Raw genomic sequence first — 16,418 nt, 5'->3', positions numbered from 1 at the left:
AAATATCTTGCTTATAATGTTCTTGTGAGAACTTAATGTATAACATTTGTGAAGGGACTACCCCAGTATCTGATGCATAGTAATTACAGTAATGGAAGCAATTGTTATTATTAGTCTTACTCGTTTTAGAACATCTCTAAATATAAGTTATAACATTAATTTGAAGTTGACTTTGGGGAGGAGTGAAGAGAAGACTACTGCAGCCATCCTAGCCTATGGTTCAGCACCCAGCTGGCCTCTGCTGTGCTGCAAAGGCAGCCTCTTTCTCTTCTGTGGACTCTGAATTTTTATCATTACACAGTGTCCTTCTTTATCTTTCTTTATGGCCTTTGTTTTAAGGTCTATTTTGTCTGATACGAGTGTTGGGACCCTGCTTTTTTGTCATTTCTGTTTGCACGAAATGTCTTTTTTCCATCCCTTTGCTTTCAATCTGTGTGTGTCCTTTGCCCTGAAGTGGGTCTCTTGTAGGCAGCATATTGTAGGCTCTTGTATTTTTATCCGATCTGCCACTCTGTCTTTAGATTGAGCATTTTATGGACTCTGAATTGTATATAACTGTGTGCCTAGCTGTTTCTGAACACTCGATTCAGGTTTATTTTATTATTATTTAGTTTCTATTACTCTTAATTCTATTTGCACTGGCATTGGTTATTGTTTATGATATTAAATGAGGAGTTAATGTGATAAACAGTTGTTCTATGGGAGAGGGGTTCCATATTGCACTGCAGTGATCTCTTTTTCTGACTCTGTTTCCCGATAGACAATTGATTTTCAAGGGCATTAGTCTTGACTTGGTCATCCATTTATCTCCAGAGTCTTGTCAGTGCTTGGCTTATAGTAGATGCTTAGTAAATGATCATTACATGGACGAAGAAATAATTGAAGGAATGAGAGGCAAAAAAATCCTAACACATATCACATTTTGGGCTTACTTTCAAATCTGAGTTCCTTACTCATTTAATAATGACTATTATTACATTGCTGTTACTAGATTCCCTAAGGTGTTATTGAACAATTATACCCACTAAAATTAGATGCTGCATCTACTAGGTGAAAAGCAGTTACTCAGCTGACTAGGGGTTGATCTTTCACATAATTGATATCATGACGTAGCAACAGTAAAAATAACCCCCTACCACCCTCCTTCCTTCAGGCACTGAATGGGGGCTTTAGATCTGTATCATTTGATTAAGGGGGCCCTTTCTCAAAGAGAGACTGGGAGACTCAATATCTGTGCCTCTCCTTCATGGGGTATAACATGAGCACATCAGAATGCAGATTCCAGGGAGCACTGAGGTGGAATCCCCGTGCTGAGACAGGCAATAGTAACGTTCATTGTTGAGGATTTAGCCAGTCCCGAGAGCGGACCATCTCCGTATGAACTCCCACGTAACAGTGCTTAGAGAATTTCTGGTTCTTAGAGCACCTCCCTGTTTAGGACTCTCTTTCACTTCTCCTGCAATCAGGAAGACTGCTCTGAAACACACTTAGACTGTCCACTGTGAAAATATGAAAAGGTGACAAGTTATGCTGTAGTCGGACAGAAAGAAAAAGAATGTTCACATAAAGGGAAAACGGCGACATAGTAGTTCAGGAAGCTAGAGTGTTAGGGATACATACAGTGTTCCTTTTCCTTTCCAAGTGGCGGGGCGAGGGGGGAGATGTGAGGGGGTGTCTCTAAGGCCCTGCCAGTGTTGCAGATAAGGTCATGCTGTTGTGCCGTGCTATGACTGCACGCCTTGTAAAACTCCTTCTCTCCTGCCCGGCAACGTGGCTCTGCAAGGATCTCCCCGGGCATGACTTCATAGGGTCCGGTCCATTCTATAGTGTCATCATAGAAAACATAGGCAAATGAGATGCCGGGCGACACTCCTGGTTTTCTGTGGTTGTTGGAGCTTTTCTCGGCCCCTCCCTGGGACTGGTGGTTTGGTAATGGCTGCAGAATCAGCCCAGATGTTTGCAGAGTAAATAGGATGCTTGACTGTGACTCTGGGAAGCAACTGGGGGGAGGAGTGGGAATGGATAAGAAAGAGGGCCTTATCAGCTGGTACTAAAAGTATCTATGAAAGTCTCATACAGTTATTCTTTTTGCAGCCCTTCCATTCTATTCCAGAACCAGCAAATTGGGATTAACTACTCTAACCCCTTATTTAGAAATAGTATACATTGCAGTTGTCTCCTCTCTGATATCTTAATATCTTTCTCTTAATATTCATTTTAAACTTATCTCTTTTGGATAAATATTTTTTGTGTGTATTCATATAAACAAATAGGACTCCTCCCATATATGCTTTCTCTCTCTTTGTCAGTTTTTACTTGATGTTAAAGAAATGGAAAGAAAAAGTAGGAAGGGAAGATCATTTGTTTCTACTTAACTATGCTTATCTGTGAGGCTGAGGAGTTTGCTCCATCAGAACTCTCTTAACTGCAGCATACACTGCTCCCCTCTGCCTAGCAGGACATATCAGTGTAATAAGCCTTGCCATTACCTTGGCTATATTCAAACAAATGCTGAATGGTATCTTACTGTTGTAGGGAAATTTAGACCATTACAGTGTAGACACATTGAGTGGCTACCTTTGTAGATCTGGACCTGACCCAAGGAAGCTGGGGTCCCCTTGCTGTCTCCCGTTTCCCTCCCCCCCCCACCCCCATTCTCAAACAAGACAGCCTTGAGCAAATCTAATCGCTAGGCTGATCAGATCTGAGTACGAAGCACTGACTAAACTCTCTCAAGAATACCGCATGACGGAATTGAGACCTTATGTTTGCCATGAATAGCTTCATCTCCTACACAAGTGGATTATTTCAGAATATCGGTTTATGGACTGACTAAATCTGAATGACCTTGGAAACTTGTTACACTACAGATTCCTAGGTTGTGCTGACCAAGACTTTGCCTTAGGATGTTTGATAGGCAGCCAAGTTTGCTACGTTTGGGAACTCCAGTCCGAGACAGTGCCTCAAATTACAAGTCACTTTGGACAGAGCCCCTGCGCTCATTTGATGCAGTCATTTTCACCGTGTCCTGTCAACTCTGATGCTGTCTGAATGATTTTCAAGTAGAGGAATTGTGCCACTTAGTTATATCTGAATAGAAGGAAACTAGGAGCCCCAGTAGCAGTCTGTTGAGTTACCCGCCACAAAATGATCCACTGAGGCTTATCTTCCAGACACACTGACATCCAAAGAAAGCTGTATAAAGGGATTGTGGGCATAAGACTATCAGATACACCAGTGTGCACACATATGTGCCTGCACGTGTACACGTGCTCTCACTGCCTTGTTTCTGGGAGCCGTGAACGAAGTCAGCCAAGCTCTTGACCAGGGCTGCTGTGAATGATGGCTCAGGCTGTACACTGCACAGTTCAGGGCATCATTTTCACAGACTGTGATGTGAACGGCCCCCAGAAGTTGTGCAGTGTCCTTGTAGAAACTTAGACATTATTTTGAAAACCAGAAGGCACCCACTACTGTGGAATCGAACAGCGTTTGGAGGTGAAAGTTCACGGGATTAGATTCTCTTCCTGCTCTGCAGCGGGATCTCAAGCTCTGCTCTCAGCACATGGGCACACATATGTACACACTGTATCTTCTGCACTTCCCCTTTCCTTTAATCCAGGCTGATTTGCGAGAGCTTCCCTCCCACACTTCAGTACCACAGATGGTTTGGGAAAAGCCACAACAAATTAGGGGTGGGGAGTTAGTTCATGGGGGGCAATTTCCCAGCTCAGGGCTCCTCCAGCCTTCTTTATCTCCAGAGCCCTTTTCTTGAAACCCAGTCCCATGCAATAAAGCACGTTTATTTCATGCAGACAAAGCTTAGTCGATGCTTAGTTCCAGCTACCCCAGTTTCCTGGGCACAGCTTGGTTGGGAGGGCCTGGTATGATGGAACATGCACAGCGCAGCGACAGGGTGTGTTCACCACCAAACACAGAGAAGGAAGGGAGCTGCAAAGCTACGGTAGCTAGAGGAGGACTAGCTTTCCTGATTTCAGTTCACGAAAAGCCTCTGGCCTCTACAGTTCACTCGTTTGGCCTGGCATTTGCCCTTGGCTGTGAGATGACATTTCATTCAAAGTAAGTCAGATGAATTCCCAGGCTTGTGGGATCAGGGCTGGAGTCTCCCCTCCATTGCAGTCCTTCCCTCAAAACCAGTCCTAGGCTTTTGCATTTGTTTTTGTTAAGCAATTGGATCGTCCTGAAATGTGTATTTCCTCCAATCTCTTCCACTTTGCAAACTCCACAGAAGCATGTAACCAGTAATTTAAAACCCACAGGGACACTGACTGTGAGCTGAGGCTTCAGACATGCAAAGCGCACAACCCTGGGGAACAGCAGCGTCCGGGACAGGAGGCTCCCATCACTTCACACGTGGGTGGCGTGGGTTTTTGCAAATCAAACACACGTAGAAACCCAGTGGTGGCCCAGGTTGGACACACTGCACGGGAGGCACGGTGGAGTGAGGACCCAGAACAGGGAGCCACCTGTTCCTGTAGCTTGCGTACATTTAGTTCACACCACCTCAGGCCACTCACACTTTGCTTACCTGCTCATTGTTGCTCTCCCACCATTTCCCATACTCCCTTTGGGGGTGAAACACTCTATTTCCGACTTGTGCTGGGCCAGTCTCCTGTCTTTGTACCTGGTGAGCACGAACAGGGACAGGAGCAAACAGAGAGATGTGATTGTGTGCTTCCCTGGCCGGGCTGAGGAAGAGCTGGGGCTGCAGAGTGTGGCCCCTCGCCCGAACAGGGCTCCTGCTTTCACTGCGGTGGCTGACCTGTGATGCTATAGATGGTTGTGATGGTATATCGATAACACTGCGGGGTAATTTTGTTACTCCTTGGTTGAACCACATGTGATCTACCCTTTTACATTGCCTGTTGATCATATTTAATAGTCAGTGGAAAAAGGATGTAATTCATAGCCTCTAAGAAAAAGATGAATATCAGTACATTAGAATTTAGTGTTTACCATATGCCAGACCTGGTGCTGGAATTTGACCCAAATGTAGTCCTGGCAACAACTTGTGGCAGAGCCTCTGCTATCATTGTATCCATTTTACTGAAGCAGAAACTTAAGATTATAAGGATTAAGTAGATTGATCAAGGATTTTGGACACAGGAATCTAAGTTCAGAACCTACACTTTTAGCCATTATAATGTGTGTGCCTTCTAGTTTAAAAAGTCATTCTTATCATTAATGAACCTTCAATGAGTGGTACTGTGTCTGAGCGTGATACTAGAGACTGGTGATGCCAAAAGAGAAAAGAGACGTTCCTTGGATGTGAGAGGTTTACATAACCATTAAGCTGAAGTGTGACAGTCAGTATTGGGCTGCTTGCATTGTGGTGAGTGGCTTAAACAGCTTTTATATCAGAGTTAACAATTCACCACATCTGGAGGGTACTAGAAATTTCATCTAAAATAAGTTAAGAGATTTCCAACATTTGTCTGCTACATGGTGCATCAAGATGAACCCTTATACTCGTATGACAGTTTTCAGAGCCAACATGCTTTCACAGAAATAATCTCTTCTTTTAATTCATCAGTTTAAGCCCGTGGGGTAATTAAAGAGGCATTGTTATCCCCATTTGCCAAATGAGGAAAGTGAGACTTACTTAACTGACTTGACCAAAATCACAAGCCTAGTGAGTAGAGCGTAATAGTCAGTAGAGCTTGCAAGCGTCCAAGGCTCTTAAGGTTTATTATCTTTATTACATTTTCCCTTCTAAATCTGGAGCCTGATCTGGTGCCACTTCATCCACGTTCCTGTTATTCAGCAGGTAGTGATAAAGTGACTATCAGAAGACCTGTTTACTCTTGATATAGTCACTTTTAAAAAAAGTTTTCTTTTTCTGCTGTCTCAAAATTCATGTTAAATAAAACAAAAGGCAACAAAATTAAAATCATTATTTGTCCTGGGATAAAGGGCTTGCTCATAACGTTTTTCTCTTCTTAGATGTGAAAAGTATTTAGTATTTGAGTGAAAGTGAAATGGCTCGTTAAGTCAAGCAAAATGGATTACCTTCTTCAGTGAACATTAGTTGAGCATCTGTTAAATTCTAGGCAATGGGCTTTGTCCCAGGGATAGAGAGATAAATAATCTTCAGGTCCTGCCTCATAGAGCTCACAGTCTCATGGGAGAAGGAAGGGGAGAAGACAGTATGTACACAGTAACTTTAGGTCTAAGCCATAAAGAAGAGAGGAAAAGAACTTAAAAGACTTTCTTTGAGAAGGTAAAGCATCGGACCAAACCAGATTGAGCAGCTTTTATTTCACCAAAGAAAACACCTTGGAAGAGGATCCCTTGTGAAGTACCAATCATCGAAGGACATTCCACATTTCAGTAGAAAATATTTTGTGTTTATTTGTGAATTGGGTTGCATAGCCAGAATGCTGCTCTAGAGCTTATATTAAAAGAATATTAATAGAATAATAGAAGTATTCATGGTTCCTTACAAAGGGTTCCTTAAAAGTATTTTTGAATATCTTCTGTTAGGCTAATTTCCAGTTAATTTAAATTTTTTCATAGCTAATTTAGGACATCTACACTCTTCATGCCCCAAAGCTCTTCTTTCTGTCTCTATCTATGTCGCTCTGTCTGTCTCTCTCATGTACACACACACATAGGCACACACTCTGCCAGGTGCCCCTGCTTGTGAAACATCTTATTCTCTCATAACCCACTCTCTTTTGGTAAAAGATTTTACAAAACAAAATAAAAAATACAAATCCCAACTTATTCCAATAAAGCAAGAGATATATTAGACTTATTTAGAAGTTTCAAATAGTTCTTGTATCCAAGGTGAAAATGTCATTTACAGATTGGGAAGCTTATCTTTGCTTTTGGATGGGACACTTCTTCCTGTCTATAACTATAATTACAGCTTAACTATGTTTACCAGATACTTAAATAGACCACATTTTCATTCATTCACTTATTCATTATTCCATTCACCATAATATACTGTTTAAAGTAGCTAATAATGCTTTTATAGTCTCTGCTGCAGGTGTATAATTCTTTCCATTTGGGCTTATTGCAGAACTCTAGAACTGTCAATTAAAATAGTTAAAGCTTTTCAGAGTTTATAGCTAATAAAATATCAGTGAAAATTACTTCTCTTATATAATAAATTCATATATCTTTTAGGCACTTACTAAAGCAGAGATATACACACAGTTACGCACACATGTACACACATACTTTTGAGGTACTGTTTTACGTGCTTTACAAATATTAACTCAGTTTTCAAAAAATGCTTTGTGATTATATTCAAGGTCATAATAGAAATAATAATGATGACAGAATATTGAATGTTCCAGGTTCTTTTTGGTATATGATCTTCAATTCTTAAAACTACCCTACAAAGTAGGTGCTATTTTCCTTACTCCCAAGAGGCAGGCCTTGAGGATCAGGGTCCGTAAGCCCAAGCTTACAAGGTTTATGAATGGGGAACCCAGTATTAGAAAATGACTCCAAGGCTCATCTTATTTCCATTCATCTTCCGTATAAGTAACAATGTCAGTAATTTTAGAAACAAAACTATGAAGACTTATTATTTACCTTTTCTAGGCCCCATTTTGCAAATAAGTAGTAGAGTTAATAAGGATGGCTAGTGGAGGAGCTAGTGGAGGACTTTACATTGTGTTCCCTCATTTGGGTTCCTATAGATGCACTACATATGTTTAATTTACAGCATTCAAACCATTTACTGAATACCCCATGTGCAAGGCACTGTGATAAGGAGCACGTGGATAACTCTATGCCATTGATAAGTTCATAGCCTGGAGTGGGAGGATGAAATGTAAGCAGATAATTTTTAAACAACGTGAGAAGTTTTATTATAGAAACGGATGCAAGAAGGACTCCTAACCCATACTAGAATGGCAGGAGAAACTTCAGTGAGATATGATCCCAGGGTAGATCTTGAAAGATGAGTAGGAATGCAGTATGAAAAGATGGGTACGCAGGCAGAAGAGACATCAAGAGCAAACAGCATGGTGTGCACGGGGAAACAGTGCTTGGTGTTTTTTACTGTAACCTAGGGTAAATAACACAAGGTAAAATGCATGGTGTGGTTGGAGAGGCTAAGAAAAAAATGTGGTCAGAGTTGACGTTTAGATAAAATACTACGGACTTGAGGGAATGGAACTAGAGATAGAGCGACTCATTCTATTGTAATAGTTCATGTGAGAGATGTTGAGATAATTCCTTGGGGTAGTGATAATAGGAGGAAAATGAGAGAACAGTTTCAAAAATATTTAGGAGGTAGAATGAGTAGGATCATCGATGAGTTTAAGAGAGAGAAGTGCAGAATGCTACCTCGGTTATTGCCTTGGGTGGTGCACTTAACTAAGTTAAGAAAATATAGGAGAAGGAGTATATTTGGAGGAAGAAATAAAAAGCTTCATTTTGGAATATTGGGTTTGAGATGCTGGTGGAACATACAATTGGACAAATTCAGTAGGCACATGGGTTTAAGAATCCAGAAGTTAGGGGACTATTATGTACTTGGGAGCCATTAGCATACAGATGACTGCAAATACCGCGAGAACGGTTGAAAGTGCCCACAGAGAGCAGGTAAACTATGGGGTGGTGGAGGGAAGGTTTACAGACTTGCTCATTCTACCTGTTCACAAACTCCTCTAACACTGTTAGTGGAAGCATTCCCTCTAAATGTTTTCTGAGTACCTGCTATATGCTAGATACTGAATTCAGGGTTCTTCAATCTGCTATTATTTTCCCTTTACAGTCTCCAGACTTGTAGATCTGTGCTCAATATAGCTTTGACACTTTGGTTTCTGGGCCATAATCTTAGCGTGAAAATCTGTCACAATAGGTTTAAGAGATTTAAGAATGATTTGTTCTGAAATTAGCTTTAGTTGCCGTCTATGAAGATTTTATTTTTTTTTTTTGATTCCTTTTGTACCTCCTTTGTCCAGGAAGCTCTAGTTCCTCTTTACTCAGTTCTACAAGAGCCCATGTTCATCTGGTGAATTTAAAAGGTATGGGGGTAATCACTAAGGATTGGATAGTAAATGTAATTTCTCCATAATGATTTGAATAAAAAATTCCATTTCTTTACTCCCTTTCCCCTGTCTCTCCCAATATCTACTAGACACTGGATTACTGAAATTTCTATATAGGCTATGTGGTCCAGAATGGATAAATGAGTCCAGGATGAGGTGAAAGACCAGAATAAAATGAATAAATTCAAAGAAGAATGTGTATATTAGGTGAAATAGCAGGTATTGTGGGGATGATGCCTGAAGCTAGAAGGAAAAGAGAGAGTTTGATATTAGACATAAGGACTCCTTATGGGAGGGAGAGTCAGGTAATATGTTTACTAGAGGTAGGATGGCTAAAATGATAATTCTAATTGCATTAGAATTTAATCATTACAATTGAGAAATGAGCCCATGGTGATGGTTTCCTCTTTATTATATAGGCACTAAAGTAACCCAGAACAATAGCAGAGCTTGGGGTGGACAGAAATTCTTTACCCAGAAGTTGGTAGTAAATAGTAATTTTAAAGAAAGTTGAAAGATAGAGGGATAACTAGATGTCAGGAGCCTCAATGGGATAACTAGATGTCAAGAGTCTCAGTGAAGGCGGTTTTTCACTTTTACATTTCTGTGTGACATGTCTGGAAGTAGCATGGAGTTGCTGACCCCCAGCTCTGTGCCCTGAGGAATATGTGATGTGGAAGGATAAGTAACCTATGAAAGGCCTACAGGGGAAGGAATGTCCTTAGGAGAGAACCAGGTTTTAAGGTAAAGGAAATACAGTAAATGGAGTGTTTAATGAAGAGGTTGAAATTGAAGGAGGGTCTTTATCAAGAAATAGGGATTACAGACAGAGCCTTCAAATGGTTTAGAAGGGAAAAGTCCAGTGGGTGAAACAAAGACCAATATGTGTAATTGGAATTTCCCAACACGATACTGTTCCTGAGATGCTAGGAAGATTCCATGGTAAATTCTCTCACCTTCCCTTAATGTCAAGTGCAAAGATTTTCCATCATCCACGAGCGAGGAGGCCCATGAAGCAAGTGCTGTTGTGAGTAGCTATCCCATGTTTTCTGATACATATTGCAGACTCTCTGAGTATGTGGTTGAGATGAGAGGGGGAAAACGGCATTGAGATCCTGGAGGTCTCAGGAGTAGAGGGAAAAAAGGGACAGAAGAGGAGAAAGCTGACAGTGCCAGAGGCACATTTCTCTGACTCCATAATTTAGTCAAGGCCTTGTCCTGCCCAAAGTGTTGTTCCTTCCAGTGGATAAAATTATCTTGAGAAATAGTTTTCTTTTTACCATCTTCTCTCCCACACTGACTCCCACTATGCTGCATACTCCACTCTTCGAAGGAGCGTTGAGCTAATTCTTCTGACCTCTGAACAATGCCCGGCTCATTTTCTGCTCCCACACTAGGTATCATTCAGTTTAGTGTGAACCACAGGGAGACATTTTCTCCTATGTGTAGAAACCACCGTACACACATTTTACTTTATTCCATCATCCTTTAAAATATTTAGAGGGAAAAAAAAAAACCCCAACAGTGGTCTCTATTAGAGGTCAATGAAAGGAAGATGGAAAATGTTGGAAATTTCATGTATGTTTTCTGTGTAAATTCAATATGGAATGGTCACCAATAGGGCAGGAGAGAAGGATTGGGGAGTTAGTGTGTAGGAGGGTGTTTTTAAAGGAAATTTCTCATTTAAACCATTATAAATGCATCCCATTTACGAAATAAACTTAAATCCTCTTTTTCTTCAACTGCATTCTGTTATTCAGAATAGAAGTATGGTATGAGCAGAGATAAATGATATGGAAGGAAAGAGTCTTTTCCTCAAAAATAAAAATTATTGAAGTAGTTATAGAACAAATCACTTCGTCACAGAAAACCCAGTAAGTGATTTTCACACCAAAATTCCTGTCAAGAAGGCAGAGTTTTGAGGCTAAGATTAAGCATAAACCTAGAAAACTAGAGAAATACAAAAAGATGATGAGTGAATAAAACTTGTGAATGAATACGTGGATGAATAAATGAATAAAATGGAAAGGTAACTTGGGGGGGTTATCAGATCTCCAAAGGGCTTTGTTGTTACTGTTGTTGTTTGTTTTGCTTGGTTTTGGTTTGTTTTTATGAAGTGGAAACTGAAGCAACTTTGTAGACTTAGGTCAAGAGACCAAGGAAGAGAGGAAAAAAATTAAAGATGTTTGGGGAAAGGGAATACCTAGTGTAGAGTTTTGAGATAAAACAATTACAGAATAAAAGGAAAGAACACACTTTTTTCACTTCTACTTCATAATAAACCAGTTGGCATATACTGCAGGCTTCATCTTCACACCATACCCGGAATCTGACCATTTCTTACCACCCCCTCTATTTACTACCCTGGTCCAAGCCACTGTCATCTTTTACTATGAAAATTACACTGGCTTCCCAAACTGGCCCTGCTTCTGTCCTTACGAAAACCCTCCCCACCACCCAACCCAGCCTAACCATATCCAGTCTTCAGACAGCAACCAGGATAATCCCGTCAATACAAACATCTTTTTTATCGCTTCTCTGCTCAACCCATCTCCCTGAGTAAATCTAAATTTCTTATAACGGTTTACAAAGTCCTGTATAATCTTCTCCCTCTACTGTTTCTCTGATCCCATAACTTACTTTTTTCCCCCTTCCCCACTTTGTTCTGCTTGAAGACACCAGGCATCCTCCCACCAAAGTGCCATTTGCTTTGGTCATTTCCTCTGCCTTCAGTGCTTCCCCACAAAATATCTTGAGAGATTCCCTCCTTTAAATCTTTTCTCAAATGTTCCTTTCTCAATATAGCCTGCCATGACCACCCTGTTTAAAAATGCAACTGTGACCTCACTCTTCCTACCATTTCCTGCTTTTATCTTATCCACCATAATTTATATTCTACTTATTTGTTTTATTTACTGTCTTTTTTCCCAGTAGAACCTTCAAAAAAAATGTGAGCTCTATGAAGCATATTAGACTGCTTTCTTCACTGCCATCTTTCCAGTGCCTATGACATTGCCGAGCTTATTGCGGGTGATGATATTTGTTGAATGAATATATGCATAAATGAATGAATAAAAGGAGAACCATGTTATGGGAAAATATTCAGGTGGGGAGGAGGAAAGATGAGCAAGCTCATGAGAAACGACATGAGATCTCTCAAAGTTGGAATGATAATCAGTGAGAGGAGAAGGGGTGGAATTTGAGGTTTGTGAAAGTATGGGTAGAAAAGTGAAATAGCCACTATGGGCAGGAAGCTTATGGAATAAGCAAAAAATATAAGGAAAATGATTGGCAGGTAAAACACAGAAGGTTGTACAAAAGATCCTCATTTTAAAAAAAGTATTTGCCTCTCTTTCATATAGCCCCATTCTTCATACCAAGCTATCCCATTCTGACATTGAGGAGTTAGATGCTGATTAGACTAAGATGATGATGGTGACCCATTTTACTTTCCGTTTCAGCCAATGATCATGGGAGAGGGTATTCTGGACATTTCTAATGATTTTTTTAGTCTTATCAAGAAAGCACTGGAAAACATGGTCCCTTTTTTGCTGTGGACAGTTGTTTGGATGTGATACCTGACAATGTTACAACCATGCAGCAGGCATGAGAGAAGTTAAGGCAACATTGCAAAAAATGGTGGCATGGAAGATTGAAAGAACATAGGTCCTAGGCAATGTCTCTGAGCCACTGAATTAGCCTCTTTTTTTTTTTTTTTCGCGGTACTCGGGCCTCTCACTGTTGTGGCCTCTCCCATTGCGGAGCACAGGCTCCGGACGCGCAGGCTCAGTGGCCATGGCTCACGGGCCCAGCCGCTCCACGGCATGTGGGATCTTCCCAGACTGGGGCACGAACCCGTGTCCCCTGCATCGGCAGGCGGATTCTCAACCACTGTGCCACCAGGGAAGCCCAGAACTTCTTTTTTATGTGAGATTGGTTTCTTTATAATGTAAGCCACTGTGAAATAGATTTTAGATTCTCTAATGCCAGCATCCTCCTACCTCTTACCTTGCTTCATTACTTTCTCTACCAAGGCTGAGTCCAAGAATTTCTAAGGTTGTTTATAACATTCACTTATGCTTAGGTATTTATAAGTGTGTGTGTGTGTGTGTGTGTGTGTGTTTATGAAAACCCTAAAGAAGCAAGTTACTACCAAATACTTTATCTTACCTAACCATTTGTATTCTTTTAAATAGTGTTCCTTTTTTATACATATTATTGAATATAAAAAGTGTGAGAGTCTTCATAGAGTTAGATTTGTATAGGAAAAAAAGGAGGGAGATAGACGGGGTAAAACACAGTATTATGTTCTCAATAATCCACATTTAGAGAATGCCTAAACAGTTGGCCCTTATAACCATGGTACAAACACTACTGTTCACTTATCAAAAGCTATGGTAACTGTAGTCACAACTAGTGCAGTATTGTGATTTATAAGATTTCAGATGACCAAAATATATTTTTCATATACATTTGGTCTTTCTCTACCGTTCCTGGCTCACAGCTCTAAAAACTCTTGAAATTTCCTAAGTATTGAGAGTGATAAATGTGTCTTCTGTGATATTAATGAGGTGACTTTTGGAACTCAGCTAAGGATGGGGCCTGGTTGCCAGTGGACCGAACCATGTGATTAGAGGGTTAGAACTTTCAATCCCACCCTTTTGACCTCCAGGGAAGGGAAAGGGGCTGGAGATTGATTTCAGTTGCCTATGATCAGTGATTTAATCAATCATACCTATGTAAGGAAGCCTCCATAAAAACCCAAAGGACAGGTTTGGAAACTTCCAGGTTGGTGACTTGTAGAGATGTTCAGAGTGCAGTGCCTGGAGAGGGCCTGGAAGCTCTGTGTCTCTTCCCACATACTTTGCCCTGTTCATCTCTTCCATCTTGTTCTGAGTTCTATCCTTTTACAATAAATCGGTGATCTAGTAAGTACGGTGTTTCTCTGAGTTCTGTGAGCCACTATAGCAAGTTTATCCAAGCTGAGGAGGGGATTATGGGAACCTCTGATTTATCGCCAGTAAGTCAGAAACACGACTTGGACTTGGGACTGGCTCTGACTTCCAAGGTAGGGGTCGTGGGAACCTCCAATCTGTAGCTGGTTGGTGACAGCTATAGGGGAGGGCAGACTTGTGGGACTGAACCCTTAACCTGTGGAATCTGATGTTGTCTTTGGGTAGGTAGTGTCACAATTGAGTTGAATTGTCAAGACACCCAGTTGGTGTTCAAAGAATTGCTTGTTGGTGTGGGGAGAACCCTCCCATAATTGGAACTGAGTCCAGGCACCCAAAATAACCAGTTATTATCTGTTCAGTGTTGCGTTCTCAGACTGATTAACTAGCGGGAACTATCGCAAGTCCAAGCACTTACAAGGACTTAGATAAAGTTTTTGGTTGCATGTGTTTGCAGAATTGGTATTGGCCGGCATAGATTTGCTACATATTTCCCTCAATTACCTTTCATGTCACTAGACTAGGAAAACATCAAGAAAAACAAAGAAGAGACAAATGAAGAAAACAAAGCTTAGTGTCCCTATGTACTTATCCGTTACCTAGTCAGTTATAGATCCACATAAAAGTGGTCCTGGCTTTACTCAGTGACGACTTTGGAATTCTCTTCCAGGCGCCATCCTATTTGAGCCGATTATAGCAAATTTAGGAGCCAGTTTTTGTTTCTCAGTTCTCCCTTTCCCTTTGCCTCCCTGGCTTTGGACAGGATGTTTCTGCCTTTAGTTTTCAATCTTCACTTCGGTCCAGTCATTGCCCCCACTTTCCCTCTGTACCAGTACAACCTTTATAACAGCTCTGGGCACATTCAACCTTGTTCCCCTGTTGGTTTACTCAAACACCAGGCTAGACCTTTGGTCTCCAGGCAAAGTTCGCATCGAGCACCTACCCTAGGTGATATCTTTAGCGATCACCCAGAAACACAGTTTCTAATTTTAAGATGTATGAGGCAGAGTGCACACACTACATTTTATTTTTCAGATTTATTGACACATTACCCTTAGGATCATCCTACTTTTTGATCCTGACAGTGATAAAGTAAGGAGAGAAACTATGAAATATATTTGAATAGCATTTAAAATATTGCAGAAAGCTTTTCTTATATCATTTAATTTTCTCAACAAACTAAGTAATGTAATTATTATTCAGATACGGAATCTATGGCTCAGAAAGCTTCCCAGAGGGGGCTTCCCTGGTGGCGCAGTGGTTGAGAGTCTACCTGCCGATGCAGGGGACACGGGTTCGTGCCCCGGTCTGGGAAGATCCCGCATACCGCGGAGCGGCTGGACCCGTGAGCCATGGCCGCTGAGCCTGCGCATCCGGAGCTCCGCAACGGGAGAGGCCACAACAGTGAGAGGCCCGCGTACCGCAAAAAAAAAAAAAAAGAAAGAAAGAAAGCTTCCCAGTCTGGCCAAGGCCCCATAAGTGGTAAGTCAGAGAAATGGGGCTAGAAACCAGATGTCTTACCTCCAGATATCATGCTCGTTATTAACGCCTCACCTTTTTCTTCATTTTATGCTGGAAAAAACACCTTATCTAAATAATCTGATAACCCACTTGAGAGACTGAAAAGGTCACACGTGCAAGTAGCAGTGTGTACTTAATAGAGTTAGGTTTTGGGCACAATATAAACTTATTTTTTCAAAGGTTAAATTTGACTACACAGTGGCCGAGTGGACTAAATCGCCCTCCAGGCCCCCACCATTTCTCTGACAGGAGTTTGCATATGCACAGGAATACCCAAAAGTCTGAAGGCTGTGAAAGAGGCATCTCTGAGAAGAAGATCAGCGTCGATGTGTGGGAGACTGTGTGACAGCAGAAGACAGACAGGATGTGGCAGGGTATCTCAACCACTCTAAGGTGTTACAAAGAGAGCTGAAGGAAAGCCCAAGTCATCCTTTCAAGTCAGACTGGTCAAAGGAGAATTCTAGATGTAAGCAGAAGGGAAGTTCTCATGAGTGAATCTTCAGAGAGGAAGAGTAAGGACAAATCTAGTTCATTATCACAAAGTAATATTGCAAAGGCGGGCTTCCCTGGTGGCGCAGTGGTTGAGAGTCCGCCTGCCAACGCAGGGGACATGGGTTCGTGCCCCGGTCCGGGAAGATCCCACATGCCACGGAGCGGCTGAGCCCGTGAGCCATGGCCGCTGAGCCTGCGTGTCCGGAGCCTGTGCTCCGCAACGGGAGAGGCCACAGCGGTGAGAGGCCCGCGTTCCGCCAAAAAAGAAAAAAAAAAATATTGCAAAGGAATTCCCCACTTCAGTCTCATCCTTCTGCCCTCTCTGTGCCCATACATAAGTAAACATATTAGAGTGGTTTACTACATGTTCTGGCAGATCTTGTGGTCTCCATGTACAGAAGAACAGCATTTGCCCAGA

General features: G+C 41.5%; 1 protein-coding gene and 1 long non-coding RNA gene across 3 annotated transcripts in view; one reads left to right on the top strand and one right to left on the bottom strand.

Moving 5' to 3' along the window:
• GRM5 (glutamate metabotropic receptor 5) overlaps window positions 1-16,418 on the bottom strand; it is a gene marked incomplete at both ends in the record, with an annotated part of 544,042 nt that overhangs the window by 12,168 nt on the left and 515,456 nt on the right. The window contains one exon of one of the 2 annotated variants that reach the window (XM_082844898.1): window positions 4,550-4,645. The exons of the other annotated variant lie outside the window; for it this stretch is intronic. Coding sequence (XP_082701024.1) covers window positions 4,550-4,645 — 96 coding nt within the window. The remainder of the gene's footprint in view (window positions 1-4,549; window positions 4,646-16,418) is intronic. 2 annotated transcript variants of the gene reach the window in all.
• The window catches only part of LOC309965420, a 252,681-nt gene that overhangs the window by 4,303 nt on the left and 231,960 nt on the right, over window positions 1-16,418 (top strand). The window lies entirely within an intron of this gene.

Source organism: Leucopleurus acutus (genome assembly GCF_964270905.1).
Source record: "Leucopleurus acutus genome assembly, chromosome: 8".
Lineage (NCBI taxonomy): Eukaryota > Metazoa > Chordata > Mammalia > Artiodactyla > Delphinidae > Leucopleurus > Leucopleurus acutus.
Note: the sequence above shows the minus strand (reverse complement) of the source record. Positions and strands in the feature narration are given on the sequence as shown.